This window comes from Orbicella faveolata, unplaced genomic scaffold (genome assembly GCF_042242905.1).
Source record: "Orbicella faveolata isolate gen_17 unplaced genomic scaffold, um_ofav_v1 contig_47, whole genome shotgun sequence".
In the NCBI taxonomy this organism is placed as follows: Eukaryota; Metazoa; Cnidaria; class Anthozoa; order Scleractinia; family Merulinidae; genus Orbicella; species Orbicella faveolata.
In genome coordinates, this window is record NW_028301577.1 from 10,838,342 (window position 1) to 10,861,142 (window position 22,801).

Below are 22,801 nucleotides of genomic sequence, written 5' to 3' on the forward strand. Positions count from 1 at the left end.
CAGGCCAGTTCTTGTCAAACCTGCACATGATATTGCTGTAAATCTAGAGACACAATTATGCAAAAGGACTTACTAATGAGGATAACCTATGTATGAATAGTGCAAACCTACCAAATCTAACTGATCTACCTTTGTTTCTATCTCGTCTTCGTTTTGATTGATTTAGTAAAAAGGTGAACTGTTTTTGCCGTCCAACTTTGTCTCTCACTATTGCTAAAACCGTAGGCTTCTCTGCCTTCCTGTGCGTCTTAGCATCTTCCTGACAACTTGCACAGCCTCGTTTCTCCCTTTTCTTCCTCATTGTCCTACCTGTAGGCACCACAAAGGAGGGCCTCTCATTAGAAGGCTCATCTGAGCCCCCCATAAGGTCCACTTGAGTGTCATCCACACGGAGACCTGCAAAAGAATGTGCCAAACAAGACAGAAGAAGCAACCGTCAAAATTACCTTCAATATTTTTCATACCCTTTCTATAACTGGCATTTCAGCTAAGATGTTTCCTGAGATGAAAGATCAAAACTTTTAACATTCAATAAACTGCTTAATGGAGTTATACCACAGGCTAAACATGTACTGCAAAACACATGACCTAAGTGGCATAACACATTGAAGTAATGTTTTCACTAGTAAATTTCAGTCAGAAACAAGTTTGGTTTGCAAATATGTTTTGAAATGGAATAAATTTGTTGAAACGTTTAAAAGATTTTTTTTCTAAGCCTGATTTCATTTGAACATCAGTACTAACCAACTCACTTTAGCATGAATGCTCGTTTAAGTGGAATGCATGTCCAAACTTTGATAGCTTGGTGGCCAATCATGTTGCAAACTTAAGTTGTGTATTTGCACCACGTGTGAGATGTAACTGATGTTAGTACGGTAAGTGGAGGTAACAGCAATTAAACCAACAGCACATGCATACTGTATTGCAATGTTTAATTTGATATCACCATTCCACTGACTTTTACCGTAGAAACTAGGCAACTTGAATCTCATGTGTCACAGATGGCTTTCAACATGTCATGAGAAATAATTGACTTATAAATTAATGTACTACATCGATGGTTATTGAGTTAATGTGTCTCGTTGTCAAAAAAACTACAATAAGAATAAATTATTGAAAGACGACGATCTAGAACTTTAATGTAAAAAGCTTTCTAGTTTGATAATAATAACAACAATATATTCAAACAGCCTTCTTGCTGTTTAATTTGTTCCAGTTATGTGAACTCACCTTCTTCAGACATACCAAGCTCCAAAACCCCACCGGACGACATAGAACTTTCACCTGGTGCAGCAAATGAGAATGATGAACGATTTATCTGTGGGGAGCTGATGGGAAAAAACAGACAAAGTGTGAACAAATAATCTATTCACATACTAGAACTTACAGTTACTTTTGTGAACATTAGTTGAAGACATCAACGAAAATTTCTCCACCCAAATCATTAAACAATTTAAAATGCCCGAGTTTTCTTTAGCTATTGTCCACCCAGTCAAAAGAAAGACCTCATTTTCAATTCTAACCCTTCATGTTAATCACTGTTTGAATTGTTTTTCTAGAGTATCAGATGCTGCATGGAGTACCTCTCATACCATGATGGTGAAAAACAGGAGACAATCCCTTAGACATGACATAAAGTATCTTCAAGAAGATGTCTTCATGGGTGGGGAAAGAGATTGTTTTGTTACAATTTCCCCCATCAGTCACCGTTCCCCTTCCCCCGTGGTACTTAAAAATCAATCTTAAGTGATCATTACCTGATAGCCTCGGCAAAACCATCTGTTCTCTTTGGTACAAACAGTGTAGGGGTACTAGGCACCATACAGTCCTCTTCTTCATTGAATGGTCCTGGTGCTGGCTGTCCCTGACACATTGAAAGATGTACATTAAGGTTAAAGGAGTCAGGTTGGACTTTTTACTGCAAATATTCAGTAACAGACATTGGATGGAACGTGAATAAACCCAAGCAGTTAAACTGTCTGTGTTACCCTTGTGGCCATAACAGAGCTCTGTTAACTTAAGGTGCCTGCTCATGCAAGGTCAAGATACAAGGTTGTGGTCTAAGAATAATTACAAGGAGCCCAAAGGTTCCTAACCATGAAATTCTGGGTGCCCAGCACTTATAAGCTTATATGAAAAAGAAAAAACGTTTTTCCAGTCACCCAAAGGCAAAAGTTAGTCACCTGTGACACCTGGGCACAGGTCTCTGGAACACAGCCATGGGATAGATACATGTATGGAATGGGGAGGGGATTATTACCGATTAAGGGGTTATTTGTCCTTTCTTGTTCCAAATGCCACTAAACAGGAAGGAGTGCAATTTTGGGAGTTGCCATCTTCTTGTGGATGGCTTTATTCAGGAGAGAATACAAAATCGACAGTTAAAACTGCCGGTGTTTGAAGGTGCATGTTTATATAATATCAGAGAGGTACAATTTTTACAGATTGCATGTCTTACCTGAGGGAATGAAAAAGGTGCCAAGTGGGACCTGGCACTCAGGAGTCGTTGTGCATACGGTGCTGTAGTGGTTGGTGCGCTTCTCTGTGTGCTCTCTTCCACAGTTTCTGGGACACTGAGCTGTTCTGTTGTAGAGATTTCTCTTTCAACATTTGTCTCAGAAGTCTCGGCTTGTGGTAGCTCATGTTGACCTTCTTGCATTCCTTCAGCAACATCCTCTTCTGCAGATCAGACAGAAAAAAAAAAACAGACTGAATTAGGTGTGTATAAGACTTGTAATTAAGCTATCAGGTTGAGTTGTCTATAAACTGATGGTGAACAAGGGGTAGCCCGATTGATGGTCACTCAACATAAAATTTCCTTGTTCTTTCATGGCATAAATGAAAAGGAATGTTGCTTTAAATTTTGTAACAATAATCACGACAAAAATTATTGAGAACACTACTCACCTTCTATTTCATCAGCATCCTCCTCCCCCATCTGCGTATCTTCAATTGTCACCTCTTCTCCGACATCTTCCTCAACGTCATCATCATCATCTATAACCTCCACCACCTCTTGCTTCACATTATCCTCCTCTTCATCTTCCCCAATGTCTTCATCTCCTTCATCAACACCCTCTTCCTCCATATACTCCTCTTCTTCCTCTTCAACTTCATCTTCTTCCTCCATGTCACCATCTTCTCCCTCGACATACTCGTCACCTTCCTCCACATACTCTTCCTCTTCTTCATCCTCTCCTTCATCTTCTTCCTCTTCAACTTCATCTTCATCACTTTCAATCAAAACCACCTCTGGTGCCCCAGTTGAAGCTTGAACAATCTCTTGTGTTTCAGCAGCTCCTTCTTCTGACTCCTCTTCTTCTTCCCCTTCCCCTTCTTCCCCTTCGTAAACATCAAAATCAAAATCCTTGATGGTCTCTTCTCCTTCAAGTTGATTATCACCTGCACTCTCGGCAGTCGTATCTTCTTCTACAACCTCCTCTTGTGACGTTCCCACTTCATCTTCGACCTGCTGTACATGGAAAATAATACACGCAACCTGCTGTGACACTGCGACGATCAAGCTCATAAATAACAATTATACCTAAAACCATAATCTGGACACTATTCTACATGGGAGAAAGTAAGAAACCCTACTGGAGATTCACACTATGAACTAGTACTCATGTTTGCTTACTCTACAGGGTCAGCTGCAGAGAGACATTGTGACAACAAACTCTCTAACCCCAGAACAAAATACAGTGATCCTGGCCACTGTTCTAAGCTGGAGTACTCCATTAAGTCACTGCTCATTCCACTGTATAGATCGCAGCTGATTAAGTTTTACTTAATTTTACAGTTACGAACCTCTAAAGTCCTGATTTTCTTTGTCACAGGTTCATCATCTGTACTTGAACCCTCAGCAATTTCAGTTGTAATTCTGAAAACAGAAGAAGGTAATTATAAGTTATTGTATATCATAAATAAGAAGATTCAAAGTGTTGTAAACCTTTGGATAACAGCTAATAAATTGTAATTATCCTATCAGATTCTAATGGAATACTAAATATTGATTGCAATCTTTGTTCCTGAATTCTTTTGAGCATGTTAGAAATACAGCTGAGCCTCCAATAAATTCACAATAAAATAACTTTTAAGCAGAATGCTTCAGCTGTTTTGCCTAGATTTTCTCTTCAGGCCTATATATACTTGTATGTAAGTCACTGTCATTTGTCCCTCATACCTCTCAGTCACTTGAGGTTCATCTCTCTGTCTCTTGCCAGACACTACAGCTGTAGATGGAGTTGGCTGCAGCTGTTCACTAGCGGTAATTTCCGTGGATGACACCTCTGGCTCTCCTCTGACAGCATTCAAGATAAAGTTAATAATTATTTATTTACTCTGTGAATAAGCTTCTAATGCTGATTAACTGCATTTCTTTTGAAGGTTACAAGGCAGGTTTTCTCTCTCCTCCGACATGGATTAAACAATAATTGCCAGCTATTTGCAGGAAAGGGTAGTTTATTATTAACTACCCTTCCCTGCATATACTGGCAGCCACAAGCAATATGTTTGTTGAACAAGAACATTTCATAACCCAACAAAACATCAAACACGCAGCAATAAAATCTGCATCAAAAAAAAAGCCCCTAGCTTCCTTTCAGAGTAAAAGATTTCACACTTAATCCAAGTCATGTATTACTCACTCTGGATGCTGCTGCTGCTCTACTTCTGCAGTGCTAGTGATTGGACGGACAGACACTGTAGTTGGTACAGAGGTTGACACGCTGCTAGCAATAGAAATAGCTGTCCCCGTACCCCTTATGACTCCAGCTATGCTTGCAGCTTCCGAGGGGGTGGAGGTGACTGTGGGTAAAACAGTTGCTGTGGGGGTAGGGGTACTCTGTGTTGGTGCTACTGCTATGGGTCGGACACTGGCCTTGGGGCCGGATCGTTTGATTGGTGTGGGAGTAGTGGTTGGTTTTATTGTTGCTGTTGGTGGTACAAGGGATATTGGTGGTGCTGATGTAACAATGATACTTGTTGGTGTTTCTGCAACAAATTTTTAGTACTGAGTTATGCATGCCTTACATGAAAATCTTATTAGAAAAGTCATTCAAGTAGTTTCTCTAGTGGGACTCTGAAAATGAGTTCTGCTCCAGTTGTCGAAACATCGTTCTCCAACAACATTCTTTTGAGAGAATTACTGTCACCCAGATGATCACAATGGGGGAACTACTGATCCTCCTGAGTTCAAACCATTAAAAATAGTTAAGGATGTACATGAATCTAGGCTAAAATGATCAAGATACATTATTGTTACTAGCCTAAAGGAGTCAAATTAATTTGGTACTGGCTGATGGGCAAGGGACCTCTGGAGTCCCGAAGCCCATAAGATTTTGTCTCAGTTCCTATAATGTATTGCTGTTCTCTTCCTCGAGAGCAGACCAAAATGCTCATTATTATTATTAATCATTGAGATCTTGATGCAATACAACAGAACCTTGAAGCACTTCTGTATTGGAACCCTAACAAGGATTTCCATGCTATAACTTGGCAGATATGCTAGTGATAACCTGTGATAAAATAATTTTGGTAATTTAATCATCCCATTGGATTTTGGGGAATCATTCACGCTTCCTTGAAATGGAACTGCTAACATTCAGCAGATTTCACACCCCTGATGAAAGTCCAAACAAATTCCAAACCTTGGATAATCCCTACTACAATACTAAACAACTGCAGCTCTGTTTGTGATGTTGTTTATTCATTTAACATAAAATCAATTTTTTACCAACCTTGTGTTGCAGTTGTCTCAGCACCAGTGACCTCCCCTGGAGTAGGCCTTGATATGGAACTTGATGCACTGACTGAAGTCTTCATTTTCATTTGCTGTTTTTGTATGATTGTTTGATATTGTTGAACCTTCTGTTGAAGTTTCTCCATGTCACTGAACAGAAAGGAAAAAAAAAGACAGTAACATTTTCTGACGTTCTGATCACATTAATTTTCTGCATCTTCAAGAAAATAGTTATGCCATGCTAAACTGTCTCTCTTGGCATGCTCAGGTCCTCCTTGTGTGGGAGGGATCACAAATTCCTAAGAAAAATTACACACTGATGTCATACTTTGCTTGATTAAGGAAGACAGTTTACAGCTATCTTGTGATCTGAAAAACCATTAGGCCTAAGAATCCCCATCAAAGTGTTTAGTTTATGCCCAAAGAGGAAAACCAGAGAGTCCAGGGAAAATCTTTGGAGCAAGAACAAGTTAATGCTCTCATTACTAACCAAAATTTGTAACCCCACATACATGTAGCTCCACACAGATCCATGCAGTGCATATGATTGAGTTTTGTTCAGTTTTGAATTTCGTGAATGAGGAACTGTTAATTAATCCAAACCTCTTCGAGAGATCTACAGTATATAACGACATGTCATTACTTAATATGAAGATTTAGAGTCAAATTGGCTATTACTTGGTGTAGAAGACATCGCTGATGTAAAACAATAGAGAACAAAAGGATGATAAAAATAAAATCAATAGATCTGTGAAGTGGTGTTCTATTGTGACATCTCCTGTGTCTTCTACACTAAGATGGAGATGTCATATCCTAAGCAACTGCCTATTTCAGGAGGTTATAAAGTAATCAAGTTACAGTTTTTGTTTGCGTTGGTTCTCCTCCAGTTGCTTCTTCAGATCCTCTGCTGCCTTCCCATTCTGTTCCTTCTCAACTTGAGCATCTTGTAACTCTTTCTCTAGCCTTGTTATTTTTCCTTCATATTGTGAGTTCAGCACTTTTATTCTCATCTCCAGCTCACTCAGCTGCTGGCTTAAAGTCTCCTTTTCGTCACTAACTGATTTGTGCTTCTTTTTCAGGTCTTCATTCTCTGCATTCAGTCTATCTTTGGTAGCTGATTACAATATTTATAAAAGCAGTTTTAAGTAATGTTTAAAAAATGAGCATCAGTGTTTTAGCGGATTTAAAACATGAGGTGTAGCTGAGTGTTTTAGACCAAATAAAACAAATACTGTGAGTTTTTTGAACAGCTTCAAAAACGTTTGTGGTAGATCTAATCATTTGCAGAATAATCCTTGGGTTTAATATTATTATTCTGGAGAAAATCCACTGCAAAATTTAGCCGCGTATTTATCAGATTTAAAGAAACTCATTAATCATTAATTTCTTTTGTATTTCCTTTAAAAATCAGTAATGAGTTTTTGGAGGAATTAGTATTTTCTATTCCTTTGTAAGACTGCAGATCTAGTGATCTCATTCTAAAGCAAGAATGAGCACTCCCTCTCTGTTTAGTAGCTAAAAGGGTGAAATGGTTATGAAACCTCACTGGCCAATTCTTTGTGATACATTCTTGTTTACTATTCTGGCCTTAATCATACATAAAACATGTAGCATAAAAATAGAAATCAAATTATACAGTAAGGTAATTAAACTAAAGTGTGTAAAGGAAAACCAAAAGAAAAAGTCCTTGACCTTCCAACGTACATCTTGGTTAACTTGGACTGCTTGTTGGAAGTTTACTGTACTTCATAACCGTTTCTCGCTATCAACTATGCAAACCCCATTTGCATTGGTAATTACATGTAATACTCTGGGGATTACGCAAATGAAAGTATAAGAGAATTTAACATGCGTTCCACCTCATCACTGTACTCGAGGCCATGAAAGCAAAGAGGTTGGCAACCCACCCTCCCACCTAATGAGTAAGTCGGGCTTGATCTCTATTTTTCGCCTGGTCTTAGGCTTGTCCCAGGCCAGAGCGATTCCCCAGAACTTATTACCATGTCATTAATAACAATACCCAGGGTAGAATATTACTCTATGAAATAAGTAAGTGAACTTTCAAATATCAAATAACACTCATGATTTAGCCTGGCAATGATTATTCTAAGAAGAAGACAAAAGATCAAACATTTGTTTTACAATTTGATTAGACAATCACACCGCATTGCTTAATGACAATGGCTTACTGCATGAAAGATTAAGCATGAGTGCCAATAAATTATTTTATTACATGTATTCATTCACTAGCATACCTGTAAGCTGTTGCAACTTTTCTCTAGCTTGTATTAGGACTTTCCTGTTTTTGTCCTCTTTCTCTTTCAAGAAAGTCTACAGGAACAGAAGCATGTTAAAACAAAACAAAACAAAGACAAACAATAAAAACATCTTACCACGACCTCTGTCAAAAGTTTTACAAGACTGGAACTTGTCTTGGGATTCAGTGGCATGAAACAACTGGGATTGGTCAAGTTACAATCACCAAATTGAGAAAGTTCTGTGCTTCAAAATTGAAAAATGTAAGACCACGTGTGGAACAAATCCTATTTCCACCATTAGCTTACTGTTGCTGTGAACTCTTGGCAGTCCCGAGTTTGACTCCTTGGCCACACTTACAAATAGCTAATAGATCTGCCTCCTGGTAGTTGGGATTTTAAAGGTTGGTTCTCATATCATCGCTCAATTGTTTTGATTGCCGTTATTGTTTGCAGCTGCCGAGAAGATCAAAGGGCGATATCATAATATTATTATTGTTCTTATTTTTGAACTTCTTCCATGAACAATGCCCAATTAAACTCTATGGTTGTAGTGGCCACATTGGTTGCGAGGCTGTGTTGAGTTCTGGATACTATTGATGCACCATGGGACAGTTTGGTTTGCTTTGGCTGTCTCCCAGTGAGAAAGAAGTTCACAATCACCTTGGTCTGCGACCAATCACCTGGATAGAACATGGACCATCCAAGCAATCACGATCACCCTAATCGCTAGTGGCGTTACCAGTCATCTGTGTACTGTTCTCATATAATCGCCCTGATCATGATACCACTTTTCCAAGTGACAGCGGTGACTGAAACGATCGGGGTGATTATATCAGAACAAGCCTTTAACCAAGTTCTGATAATTTACCTTATTTACAGTTGAACCCTGCTAGAGTGTATTTTGGACTCAAAGGGGAGACAAAAAGTAGTGCAAAATAGCGGAAGTTTGAAACAGCCAATAGTTAATGACTGAAAGCCAAATCAAAGGGAAATGGTTTTGAGTTCAAACTAGCGGGGTCAAATTCCATTGTCCACTGGAGGAGTGGTGGTTTAATCTGTCTGACCATCCCATCTTCAAACACAACAGCAATTCAACAACAGTGCTTGACAAATTTGGTGGCATTCTCTACTTCAATAGGTATTTTGCAACAGTTGGTCACATAACATGCTTTACAATACTAATTAACAATGATTTTCCATACAGATCCTTGTAATTTTCCAAGTTTTCAAGCTGCCTTAAATTTTTGCTTATCAGTTTAACAGACTAGAATTTTCCATTCTTCTTAATAATGTACTCCTCTTTCTATCCCATATAGTTCAATGCCAGAAGTCTTTTTGTAGTGATTAAAAACAGAAAAGGTTTCTGTAGGCCAAAGCTGCCTTGCTTCCATACAAAACCTTCTGATTTTTTGCAATATCAATTTGTCATAAAAAATCTCAACCTTACGTGGCATTAGTCTGAAAATTGGTGTTCTGGCTATTTAAATCATGCTCTTTCCAGTTCTGAATTTCATTTAGGTATAGCTAAAAATTCAGAAATCATTTATCATGTGATCAACTGTTGCAAAAGGCCTATTGGTGTTTTGATATTGAAGTCAAGGCACATTCATCCATAAAGTATGTAATTATACTAGCCTTATTCTGTTCATCCAGCTCTTTCAGTTTCTTCACCTCTTCTTCTGAATTCTTCACCTGTTCTGTTAGTTCCTTAATCTTGGTCTCATATAACGTCAAATCCACATTCTCTGCAGCTGCTGTGGCAGGTGTGGCTTTTCCCTCTGGCATGGGCTGCCCAGACTCACTCACTTTCTTCCTAAGTTCCTCCATTTCTTTGGTTTGCTCATCAACTTGTGTCTTGTAATGACGAGCTATTTTCTTCAGTTTCTTCAATTCTTCTTCCGAGTTCTTCACCTGCTCTGTTAGCTCTTTGATCTTGGCCTCTTGTGATGCTTGATCCACATTCTCGGCAGGTGTGGCTGCTATAGCTGTTGTCTCTGCTGTGGGCTGCCCAGACTCATTCAATTTCTTCTTAAGCTCCTCCATCTCTTTGGTTTGCTCATCAACTTGGGTCTTGTAACGACGGGCTATTCTCTTCACCTACATTCACCACACAAATCCCATTCAGACAATTTTCAATAGCTGCAATAACTATGTTTTTGTCTTAAGGCTTGGTGAAGACTTGCCATGAACAATATTGAGCGGTTAATATCACCAATTGGACTATGACCTCATATTATTTTTTCTAATCAGGCAGCATTATTGGTAACTTCCTTAATGGACAAGAACTTCTTTAACTTGAAGGACTGTTAAAGTAGAAGTAGTTTACCTGTAATATACCTACACATGGAATTCAGAGAAAACAAAGAGGTGATGATGGACAATATAAACTACCGTAACTAAAGCGAGGAAGGTTAATCTTTAGGAAGATTGAGGAAGACTAATGTATTTCAACCTTCAAGCCAAGATTTTTATGAATCTCAAAATATTCAGCAGTCTTGCCTGGAGTAGAGTTGTATTCTTGTCATTCACTTCCTTTGTCTTGGCTTCTAGTGAGGCCTTCAGTGTGTCCACTTCTTCCTTAATTTTAGCCAGTTCTTTCTGATGCTCTTCCTTTAGACTTCCTACTTGATCACTTGATTTTTGAGACATTGCCTGAAAAGACAATTCCCCCTGTCATTATGCAGTGTATAGGTGCAAAAGTGGAGCCTCGAGCCACATATATCACCGGTCGGCATTTTCATTTCCATGCTATCGGATGGGATGCTAGTCGATTGCACATTTAGCTACTGTTCTGTTTCGTTGCCCCAACAATTTACTGGCACCCCTTTATGTACTCCTACAATGAGCAACAAAAGTGCTGAGACACTTCTCCGTAAAACTTGATTTTCAAGTGTATTGGAAACATTCCCCTCCCCCTTTCCCCACAAAAAAGTTGATTTTTTTATTTCTAAGACTGCACAGACCACAGCACCTTCACAACAATGACTTGGGGGGCTGGGGTAATAGAGAACTAATGCTACTGTAGAAGCAAATGAAATAGAATAAGAGGTTAAATATCAAAAAGCATCATTTATTAAGTGTAGTGTCTTAGCACATTTGTCACCCACTATGAGGGACACTGAGAATGAAGTGTGTTGTGGACACCATGTGGACAGTGGCTGAGCTCAAACTTTGATGTCTGCACCTTAACCAATGAGTCACTGCATAACAGGTTTCATGCATTGTTCTTTATTTTTGACTGGCTAATAAGCATGTTCTTGTATGTCCCCTCCCTTTTAGCCCCCATCCCCCTCCCCTTATAAATCCTGAGAATTCTCATAGGGCATTTCAACTTACAGTGAACTGAATCACCCTCCATTCCAAAAATGGTATAATATGTAAGTCCAAAAAAATTTAGAAACAAGATATAGCTGAGCACATTTACCTGTTGCCTTAAATACTTCAAGATAGTCATTTGTTGTAGAGATTGAAATAAACACTACAACTACATAAAAACTGAGCAATATTTTACAGTTAATGTTTATATGCACTGATTTATAATATTCAAATAAGCTTCCTCCCCTGTCGAATAAATTAAAATCTCTCTTAAGATCCTCATGAAGTGTTTGGGTAAAGAAATAAGCCCCATACAAACAAGGGATTTAACAGAACTTGATGACACTAGCTGCCTTCTTGGAGGCACAGACATACCTCTCACTGACCGAGTTTGAGGGCCATACTGTAAGTTACAACCTAAGTCTTTTCTCCATCGATTTATAGCCCACGCAAGAAGTGTGCGGGCCATAAATCGAAGGGGGAAAAAATGAGGATCCGTAACTTACAGTGCTGATTGAGAAAACAAGGTTAATAAGATATTTATTAGAAAGTTTTGACCAATCATAGCATGCGTACTTACCCCAGAGATAAATTATGTTACCCAGCATAGTAAATGGTTTGAATCCAGGAGTATCGGTAGTTTGTATGGTGTGATCATCCAAGTGAGGGAAGTTCTCAAAAGAACTGTTGTTGGTGACTGGCGTTCCGGTTTTGCATCCAACCAATGACTGATGACAAACTTTACACGAGTCTTTCAGCCAATGCCATCATGGCTAAACTGACCAATCACTTTCAACAGACCAGACTTATATGTAAAACATCATCGACTGACAAACACTATTCACTTGACTCTGCAGATGATTTCCGCTTCGGTTGTCAAAACGTCAGTCACCAACAACAGTTCTTTCAGAACTACCCTCACCTGGACAATCACACTATACCAACTATTATAGTACCCAAGGCAACACTTCACCTTCAGTCCCACAAGCTCTCCTTGTGTTTTTGACAAATCAGACTTCAGTGTTTCTGTCTGAGTTCTCATCCTCTGATTGTCGCTTTTCAGGCTGGATATCTGCTGCTGAAACTGCTTCTTTTCTTCTTTCATTCTTTTGTATTCATCAGCATCAACATTCTTGTATTGTTCTGTCAGCTGGTTGATTTTTGCCGTCCAACGAACAATCTACAACAATAAGTTTTTATATCATGCTTTTAAATAAGAGCTTTGCTCTTTTCCTTTTCTGATTTTTTTTCTCTCTTCTGCTGGACTTAATTGCATTTTCAAGTGACAAGTTTCTATGGAGTATTCCTTGCATTATGCAACATGGCAAAAGTTCGTACCATTCAACATTAAGGCCTAGCCTCAGAACTCATACTTCCTAATTTAATTACCTATACTTTAATTACTTTAATAACTTTAATTACCTCATTTTTCAGGGCAGTTTTTTCGGCTAGCAATGCGTCTTTTTGAGATGTGAGTGATTGCATACCATCCCTCAGAGGTTTCATATCTCCCTCCAGTTCCTGAACCTGAGGAAGAACCCACAACAATGGTTGTGATCAGTCAACAGCAAATTCATAAATCATGTTTTGCAACTGATCACATATTTCCAAGGCCTTCACATTTTTTGCAGACACTTCTATTGCAAATCTGATTGATTCTCTCAATAGTTAGTGTTAAACAACAAGCTACAAGTTTTCTATGAGTGTTAACAAGCTACAAACAAGTTTACTATCTCTATGCAGAAAATGGGGCTGACAGCCTAAAAATAATAATTATTATTAAGAGTATAACAATCAAGAATCTACAATTTCAATACTTAGTTTTTAAAGTAGTTAAAATTTGAGAGAAGATTCAGTGCAATCAGGTAAAGCCACAAGTCTTTTCATTTGTTTCGTTATTCTGTGTTTCGACATTTAAGTAGCTGTACTGTATTTCTATGGGGAAAAGAAAAGGAAAAAAAGACAAAGAAACAAAACAGAAAAGAGTTAATGCAAGATCTTACCCATGACAGACATTGCTCCTCAATTTGACCCTTGTCAATTTGTTGCAACATAGGTTTTTTCGAAAATACCTAGAACCCATACCATACCTTTGCCACAAGCTCTCTAACTGTCTTCTCAGCACTTTCCTTTTCATTTTCCAGTATTTTGTTAGCCTCAGTAAGTTCATTCAGCTTCTGAACTTTCTCCATGACCTCTTGGTGCTGAGCAGCTGTCTGAGTGTTGATATTGGACTGTGTTTGTTCCTCTGTTATATTCTTCTGGAGGTCCTCTATCTGACCTTGCAAGTATTCGCATCGCTGTTGGTAGCGCATGCTTTCTGACTGTGCTGATTCACACTTTGTTTCAGAAATTTCCTTTTCTCTGCGGACAAACCTTCAACAAACACCAAAGAGTTAGTAAGAATACCTACATGTACACCAACGAGATTAAAATTAATACATTCAAACCTCTTTCATATGGACACCAAAGGGTTAGAAGTGGTGCTTCTTCATTTAAGTGTTATATGTACTCATGCAAGCCAGAGTGAATAATATTGACTACAGCCAAAATTGACAAAGCTTTGATTCTCAATTTTCAAGCTTTCCCTTCCTGAAGGCATCCTGTAAAGTTCTACTTGTATGATGTACTAGTCTGAAAGTCCAGCTCACTAGCCCCCACCTCCACCCCCCACAACATTTCATCTCTTAAACCACTTTCAACCTATACTTTAAATTCCTCAAAACAATTCCTGAGAAAATTCATTCACCCATCAGGCAAGTGACAGATTCATCTAACCTGACAGCATACATGTAACTGCAAAAATCCACTAGCCCCTAGCTATCAGACACTACTTTCCTTCCATGCTGTACAACAACAAGATTACTAACAACAAGAGCAATAGTGTAGTAAAAAGCATGATCAGGTTGGGAACCTAGCCTGGCAAATCAGCAGAGAGCCTCTGACAATATTGTGAGACCCTTATCTGTTAACCCATTGGAATTCCTCATTGATACGTATTTCATTCACATAGTGAAAGGAACTACAAGGTACACAGAACTATAGAAAACACCTAAAAGTTAGCTAACATACCTGATGATCTCCCAGAGTTCCTCTACAGTCTTGGTAGATTCTTCACCTCCTTCAGATGCCACACCCTCTTTGGGGGGCAAGGGAATGTTAACTGATGACTGTTTACTAGCAGCAAGCTGGGCACTGAGCTAGAAAATGGTAGAGGGGAAAAATGCTTCAATTACTTCACAGTTATAAATCTAAAATAAATTCTTTACATAATTTTACTAAAGCTAAAACATTATCTGTTTGCCTTGGATGGCAAATGAAAAATTTAAATACAATTCAAAATCTTTCTAAGGCAAAGTTAAAGTGCAATTAAACTCTAAGCCAAAACAAACAAGCATGCGAGCCATACGCCACAAGCAAAGCACATGGTATTGCTCCTAGAACTCCTCCTGGTACCCCCCACATAACAGATAGACAGCTGGCCAGCATTAGCATGAGTTTAACTTTGCTCATCAAAGTGGCTTTACCTTATTGTGAATTAATACCAACCTTTTCTAGCTGGCTATGCAGTGTGGAGTTCTGGTTGACAAGGTCAGCACAGCGAGCTTCTAGTTTCTTTGCTTCTGCTGCCTTTGCCTTTTTCTGATCTTCCCAAGAGCTAGTGTATTCTTGCAGTTGTTGTTCAGCAGCCAGAGCACGATCTTCTTTCTCCTTGAATCTACCACTTTGTTCTTGGAACTTGACAAACAAGCAAATAAATACAAACGTACATTGGCGTGCTTTTAGTTCCAAATATCAGAACAGGACCGGTATTCCTCAGGGAACCTCTAAGTCATATCTAAGAGGACCTCAGAGGCATCAATCATAAGTGGCAGTTATATGCATACATGTAAATAATCAGGCAACGATACTCTGCATAACATACGTGTACATTGTAGCTCTCTTTGTTGATAGGATCCCAATAAAATAATTGTGTTCAGCAACAAACACAACATATGCCCATTAAAGTGTTGTAATCAACCTTTCATTTTGTCCCTTTAAAACCCAAGAGCAAAATGTGGATTTCTCCAAACTTGATACACAATGTTTAATAGATCTAGCATTGGCTAATCTTGAAACATTCTGCATAATGAAATGTGTAATTCATAAACAAGCCCCAAAAGTCATGTCTGATGACTCAACAGCTACATTTGTAACTGTGTACCTGTTCCTTGAATGTTGTCAGTGCTTGCACATCATTAGCATGAAGGACTAGTTCCCTCTCATACTTGTCCTGAGCCTGTAAAGAAAAGTATTATTAAAAAAAAAAGAAAAAAACAAGCTAAGAATTTTGGCACAGGAAGAAAATGCTGAGCCCTTCATTGCAAAAGCCAAGAAACCAAACACTTGAAAGAAACTTGTGATATCTTCTTTCCATATCGGCATGTAGTATAATTATGCATCCTATTAGATGTTTTGGTTGGTACTGTAGTAATACTCTAATACTTTTAAGAGTACAATTTCCAAAAAAAAAAAAAAGGATTAAAACTAAACAGCAATACTACATGTACAAATAAAAGCATCTTTAGAATAAGAAATTTATTATACAGTTGCTGAAGTCAATTAATTTATCAGCAAAAGAGGGAGAGTGTGACTGTTTTGTGTGAGGGTGCCATGCCACCCTGTCACACAGGTTTTCTGTACAAATTACTAAGTAAAACTATTCAATACTGCTGCATATTTGCACTCGTTCTGCCGTTAACCAGATGATATTCACTGCAGTTGAAGAAAAAGTAATTGATACAATGTATTTGTTGTTCCTTACACAAGACAAACTGACCAACTGTGAACATCATAGTATTTATTTAGTTTGGATTGACTGAGCATTTATTTGCATGTTTTTGAAAACCTCTCACCCTCTCACTCAAACATTGATCAAGCTCCTGGCATTCTGAGATTCTTCATGCATACATGTCTCGATGTGTACACCTCAACATCAGTTTGTACATGCAATCCTGCTTTTAAAAAATAGCTCTAATGGGAAAAAAACTCTTTCTAGCACTTTGCAGAATACTGATATAACAATCACCTCCTTAGCCAAGACAGCTTGTTCTTTCAACTCTTCTTTTGCAGTCATTTCAGCAGCAGATGATGTCTGTGCTTTCTTTAACGCCTCGTCCAACTCAGCCCTAACCTTACTCAACATGTCACGTAAACTCTTTGTCTGTGCTTCAGCTTCTCTTGTTACTTTTGCTCTGGTTGCGTTCAGATCCTGGTTCAGGGCTTGAAGGGTGGCAACCTGAGACTTGTATTCCTTGACATCTTGTTCTGCAGCCCTTAGTCTACTCTCTGTAGTTACCTTGAATTCATCACTTGTCTACAAAGGAAAAGAAAAGGTTTCGTTGTTTATGACTATGCTCAAAAGTTGGATTTAAATCACAGCATAGATTATGAAAATCTTCGATTTGCTTCTATTATCATGTGCAGTTACAGAAAACATCTATACTCCCCGCCCCCCCCCCCCAAACTGAAGGGATTAGAATTTCTTAGGGGTGGGGTGTTCTGTAAGACCACAAATATAAAGAAATGAATGAAGCCTAGTAACATACCTGGAGTTTCCAGAGGGGTAAGACTGGGAAATTCTTAGAAAAAATCCCTTCTGTAGGAGGTACAAATATTTTCTGGAACTACACAATATTACATACTCTATTCTAGGTTCTTTTACACTGCAAGGAGCAAAATTCATACATTTTCAAAACCAGACTCACCATTCCAAAAAAAAACACAATAAAATGCAGTCCATTTGATTTTTTTTTTTTTCGTTCAAACTCAAGATTAGTGGACACTTGGATCATTTGATATCAAAACAAAGGTACAAGAACTAAGCAATCATCTGTTTCTGCCTGTTTTTAGTGTCTTTAAATAAACAAATTACCTTGCTTAAGTCACTCAATAATGACTCATTTGCTTCTAACATGGACTTAAACTGTTCTGCACGCTGCTTGGCCTGCTGTAACTGTTCTCCAAGATCTGAACATATTGGAAGAAACAAAATCAAACCAATCTACTTCAAGAACTCCTAATAACTTAAACTTTCAAGGGAGGTTTGTCTTAATACACGTTCAGTTACAGTTAGAAATGGGGCAAAACCAATCCAGGGAAGACTGTCTTTCAGCATTGTTATATACGAGCTTATAGCGATCCAAAAACTTTCAAGCCCACTCAAGGGATCTCCAAAAGACCATTTTCCAGTTCTCAGTGAAATATAACCTAGCCTCTGTACAAAAGTAAGGCTGGGGTTGACCCACTAGCTAATGATGATAGAAATTAGAAACTTGCTAGTATGATAATGGGAAAATTTACATTTGAAAAGTAGGAAGGCCTGCATCACAGCAAAGCCATTTCCAACTGTCACCTGCTCAATGGTGCAAGCCTGCAAATAACAGTCGGTCATCGGACAATTGTCTGGTAAATTTGAGGTTTTGACAGGTAAAAGCTTAGCCTGGTCGGACACTCTGACCGGGACAAGTTATTTTGTTATACTGCCACACAATACTACGCAAAAAAGCTTTGTTATCGGTTTTGTTATTATTCCAATTCTAAGAATTTCATTACGTGCAGTGAGTCGTCTCAAATGTTATAATTATGTTGAATTGTAAACACATCACATCAGCACCACTATCCCTACGTGTTAATTTACGCATTTTGCGGTGGCGTTGTGAAAGATCGTGAAGCCCCATTTAGTCTGAATTACGTTCATCTGAAAAACTACTAAACACTGAGGTCTTATGTAATTACTCGTTGTTTGTTGCTACCAAGTGTTGTGGAATTCATTTTCATTCGTAATACATTGACCCGATTATAATAGTATGGAAATTGAATACACGGCCCAAGTACTCACGTTTCGTTAAACTGAATGCAATCGCTTTCAAAAACTTTAAAACCTCTAAATTGTAACCAAATGTTTTTCTTGTCCGTATGATCAAAAATCAGTTTAATTTTTAACTCTTATAGTTTTTTTTACGTCTGTCAGTGTGGTTGAAATATACCACAGAAATGTTTTTGTGAAAAGCGTGAATGCACAGATTAGTCACGCTTTATAGTCACGACCACCTCCAACTCCACATTTTAAATAATTACGCAAATTTTTTATTCACTTGACCCCAAAAACATCCAGAGGAAACTTGCTTTCACAAAAAGTCAAAGAATTCATTTCAGCCAATTTTCAAGTCTCTGAATCTCCACGTGGGAGATTGTTTCACCGCTTTTCCCGTTTTCGTTAGACGTCTTGGGAAACTTGTTACATTGGAAATGCTTCTGTGACTAGGGGTATAAATGTTTGTAAATTAATTTTGTCAACTTTCAACAGGTAAAATAATACCAGAAGTAATGTAAAGGTCCCCTTGCTGGTGCTAGTAGTGACTTTACACTCAGTTGACTTATAAGCTTTTCGAATTTACAACCAATATTTTGGCGAAGAGTCTACGCTAAAATACCAAAATGTCTCAAATGTCTCTTTTTAATTTCTAATGACAAACAATTTTTTTTTTGTCTGACCAGACTGGCTTTTTGTCAGGTCAAAACTGGTCCTTGTCCCGACAAATGACCTGCTTATAGACAAAACTTATTTGCAGGCTTGATGGTGTGATCACTAAGCATGGAATAGTAAATAGAAGTTGTTCATAAAAAGATAGGCTACATTAAATGTTTCAGTGTTGCATGTGGAAAGGTCTGAGTTTGCTTGATTTTAATACATGTGGCTTGAACATATTCCTAGTCTAGAATAGCTGTAAGTTCCATTGTCAGACACTAAACATTTCAATAGTCAGACCAGATGGAAAATCACATTTTGTTACCACCATTACTTTTCTCTGTGACTGGAAAGTGGCATTCCAATAATGATCTGTACGTGTCTACGATGTTTAGTTAATTATATCATTCCAATGTCTCCTAACTAGACCTGGCTAATGAAGAGAAATCACTCTGTCGACATGGAGGTTATGTGGCCCATACAATGTAAGGTGTTGGACTTCATGTAGACCTGTCTTTTCTGATAGCACAAGAAAAACAAAACTGAATGCTTTACAAAATTATACTAAATGAAAGATGCGCAAGAATGGTGCTTAGTGTTTTCCCTTCAGTACATGTAAGAACACAGCTCACAGATCAGGAATTAAGTTGTTTACCCTTGACTTGTGCATTAGACGTCTGCAGTTTAAGCTCAAGTTCTTGAATCTTGACAGTGTATTTTTCTGTTATTTCTTTTGTTATTCTTTCTTCATCAGCTATTAATAGAAGATAAAAATGATATTAATACAATACCAAGAAAGAACATACTGTAAGCTTCCCTTTGTTGACCAGTCTCCTAAGGAGGTGCATTCCCTAAGCAAAGACTTCTCCTGGGAAGACAACCTTCCCGAGAAAATATCTTCCCTATGCATCCTGCCTCCCTAAGCATGCTACCCAACTAAGCATAAACCTCCCCATATGCCTCTTCACCTTCTTAGCACTTATCTCCCATAAAATTAAAAGCCACCTCCTCGAGGCAAGTGACAGCCCACCATAAGCATTCACCATTCCACAGCCGCCATCCAGCTGAACATGGATGTGCTTTGTGGAAAGTATAACTTCTGACGGGTGAAAAGACCACTTCAAAATTTTTTAACCTTCCTAATTAGGCACTTTCCTGATTAGTTAGTTCTCCTAAGCAAGCACTTCCCCTGAAGCTAATCTTTCTTCATAATCTTAATTTTGTTTGAGCATGAGATTTCAGAACAACCATTATTTAACACAAATTAATATTTTAAGAGTGTTATGTTGGGTCAGAAAACCCTGCATGTTAACTACTATCAAATTAGTGTGGAATTCAATAAGATATTCACCTTTCTGAAGAGAATCTGTTTCATTGGCTAAGATGTCAGCTAATCGTTTCTCAGCAGCCTGAAGTTGAGCTTCAGCTTCTGTGCACTGGAATGAAGGCAGCACATATTAATTGGCTTTTAGACTAAAACATAACATATACTGATTTCATTTGGAACATTTCACTGTTCTACAACTTAGTATAAAGGAACCTAATCAAAACTAGACAATAACACCAGCAATTAATAGCTTGATATATCAGAGGTAAAGTCCGAATCGGGCCAAGTGTACCATACTAAAAGAGCTTATCCTGGCTTCCGTAGAGTGAAGCAAGAAGGAGTATTTCTACTCCTCCCTAGGAGTATTCTACTCCTGCAATGAAATAGATGTCGCAACTTGTAAAGGTGGAGAAGCATAATCCTAAATTATTATGCACATGTAATCTGTAATGTAATGTATCTGACTGCTCTAATCTCTTGCTTCCTCATTCCAGGATTTCCACCTCAGTAAGCTGAGATAAAGATACAACTTACCCTTAGCTGGACTGAATCAATGTCCCTGGTTGATGTTAGCAGCTGATCCCTGGCCTGCTGGTGTGTTTTGATCTCAGTATTCAGTTGTGACTGCAGCTCTTGAACACGGTTCTAACCGAAAATCAAAGCAATTTCACTACAAACATGACATTTCAAGTTCCTCCAACACCATTAAAATGCATTCCTGTGAGCAAACACTACTGTCAACGTAATCCAAGAGTGATCTCCCTCCAAATCTCCTTGTACAGTCAACAAGTAAGTGCTCAGACTGGTCATTCATGTGCATTAGCACATTCTCCCAAATTGCACTATAACAGGTGTATGGAAACTAGTAAGTGGAAATTGAATACTATTTTCACAATGTCATGGAGAACTGCAACAGAGCATTGATTTTGTGGAAACCTGTATACCATAAAGGAAGTGTTACTAAGTTAATTTTATAACAATAGTGTTACACAAGTGACACTCATGTGGGCAGGTGCATTGCAAATTTCACTCATCAGCATGACAAGTGCTCTACGCATAACAATTCCAACCCTGATTTCTAATTAAAAGGAAAACACAAGAACATGATTTTGAGTAAAAGTACTAAAATCATATTTGTAGTGTTAGTCTACAACGGGAATAAAATGCTCACAAAACCACTGATAACATCCCTCTGCATTAATGTTTCATTTTATGTTTCAACACTTTCCTGCTGATATTTGTTAAAACTTAACTCCTAAAAGACTATATTTCAAATAAACTAAGTTTTTCACGTCTTTTGAATCTCAATCTGGAAAGACATGACGTACAAGAACAGGGAACTGCATTTTTAAACTTACATTTTCAGACTTGAGATGTAATAGTATTTTGATTGAGACAAACAAAATGTACAGAATGTGTGACTTCAGTCTTCGTGAACTCTGGAATTTTCTTCTAAACATGGATCGAAATGGAAGATTCTGACAATCATTTGCATCACTGTTGACTGGTAGAACTACTAATTCTCACCTCCCATGTTTCAATTATACTCTTGTGGTGTTTTTCTTCAGATTCTACCTTTCTCTTCAGTAGATTCACTTCACGCTGTAGAGTCTCAACCTGAGAACCAAGTCTTGTTCTGGCTTCAAACTCTGATCTCTCCAAATTATTCTGTAATGAAGAATGAGTCACGTGTGTTATACAATCATGTATCTTTGTATCATATACAGTGTATAACTTCCAAAGTAAATAGCTTTAAATAGCCTTACTAGACACTTGAAAAGTTAATAGACTTCCAATCAAATCTCTACAGACAGCTACCAAATACACTGTCTTGTTGATTGTTGGAGTTCAATGGGATCATAATCTTTTTTCAACTAAACATCAGAGGACTTTTCAAAGGCATTCCAGGACAGAATTCAAATTTTCCAGTGTGAATTTACTAAGCTTCAAGTATATTCCAAAACACACTGCACAGTAGCAAGTACAGTATGAAGTCTTATACCAATAATTGGTTTATGCCCATAAACGCTTTTTACAAGCCTGTAATATCTATTTCTTTCTTTTTTTTTTTAGTACCTGCATTTCCCCTGAGACGCAGGCACAAGGAATCGTGGTTATATGTAGTTGTATGCAATGTCTTGAAGATGTCATGTGCACATGATGAATGCAATTACCATGATTCCCTGTATGCAAGTGTCATTGAGGGAATGGCCCATTGTATTGTCACTGAAAAGCCCCACCAAGGGAGTATCAATAAATTTATAATTGAATTGCATTGTATTGTATCTTATGTTTAGGCACAAAAGAACAAAACTAGATTTCTTTTCACTCTTACTGATGTCTATATTACTGATATACATGTAACCTATGCTAACCTGTAAGGTCTGTAGATTTGTAACCAGAACATTCTGTGACTTCTGATGTTCCAACAAACTTTTGTTTTCCTGCATCAGGCGAACCTCTGACTCCTTCATCAGAGCTTTCTCGGCTTTTAGGTTTTCACACGTTACCTGAGATTTGATGCCAAAATGATGTGTTCGAAAATATTATACAGTGTACAAAAAAACACTACACCATTATCATTTCATCATTTTAATTGAGACAGTGTGGCCAGCTCATTTCTAAAAAGGTCATGTGGCTCCAGTGTACAC

The 22,801-nt window shown here is 38.0% G+C and overlaps 1 protein-coding gene across 3 annotated transcripts in view; it reads right to left on the reverse strand.

Moving 5' to 3' along the window:
* Positions 1–22,801, reverse strand: part of LOC110048411 (nucleoprotein TPR-like) — a 43,574-nt gene that overhangs the window by 3,508 nt on the left and 17,265 nt on the right. For 2 of the 3 annotated variants that reach the window (XM_089278952.1, XM_089278950.1), the window contains exons 26-51: positions 22,526–22,660; positions 21,678–21,818; positions 20,685–20,795; positions 20,175–20,259; positions 19,479–19,577; positions 17,228–17,322; positions 16,382–16,669; positions 15,518–15,592; positions 14,863–15,051; positions 14,386–14,513; positions 13,404–13,689; positions 12,736–12,840; positions 12,287–12,493; positions 10,498–10,650; positions 9,634–10,095; positions 7,996–8,071; positions 6,599–6,854; positions 5,739–5,890; positions 4,647–4,992; positions 4,184–4,300; positions 3,808–3,880; positions 2,908–3,472; positions 2,459–2,679; positions 1,758–1,864; positions 1,231–1,328; positions 310–396 (exon numbers count right to left, since the gene is read on the reverse strand). In XM_089278952.1, the coding sequence (XP_089135078.1) occupies positions 310–396; positions 1,231–1,328; positions 1,758–1,864; positions 2,459–2,679; positions 2,908–3,472; positions 3,808–3,880; positions 4,184–4,300; positions 4,647–4,992; positions 5,739–5,890; positions 6,599–6,854; positions 7,996–8,071; positions 9,634–10,095; positions 10,498–10,650; positions 12,287–12,493; positions 12,736–12,840; positions 13,404–13,689; positions 14,386–14,513; positions 14,863–15,051; positions 15,518–15,592; positions 16,382–16,669; positions 17,228–17,322; positions 19,479–19,577; positions 20,175–20,259; positions 20,685–20,795; positions 21,678–21,818; positions 22,526–22,660 (4,657 nt within the window). The remainder of the gene's footprint in view (positions 1–309; positions 397–1,230; positions 1,329–1,757; positions 1,865–2,458; positions 2,680–2,907; positions 3,473–3,807; positions 3,881–4,183; positions 4,301–4,646; positions 4,993–5,738; positions 5,891–6,598; positions 6,855–7,995; positions 8,072–9,633; positions 10,096–10,497; positions 10,651–12,286; positions 12,494–12,735; positions 12,841–13,403; positions 13,690–14,385; positions 14,514–14,862; positions 15,052–15,517; positions 15,593–16,381; positions 16,670–17,227; positions 17,323–19,478; positions 19,578–20,174; positions 20,260–20,684; positions 20,796–21,677; positions 21,819–22,525; positions 22,661–22,801) is intronic. The other variant, XM_089278951.1, reaches the window with a different exon arrangement.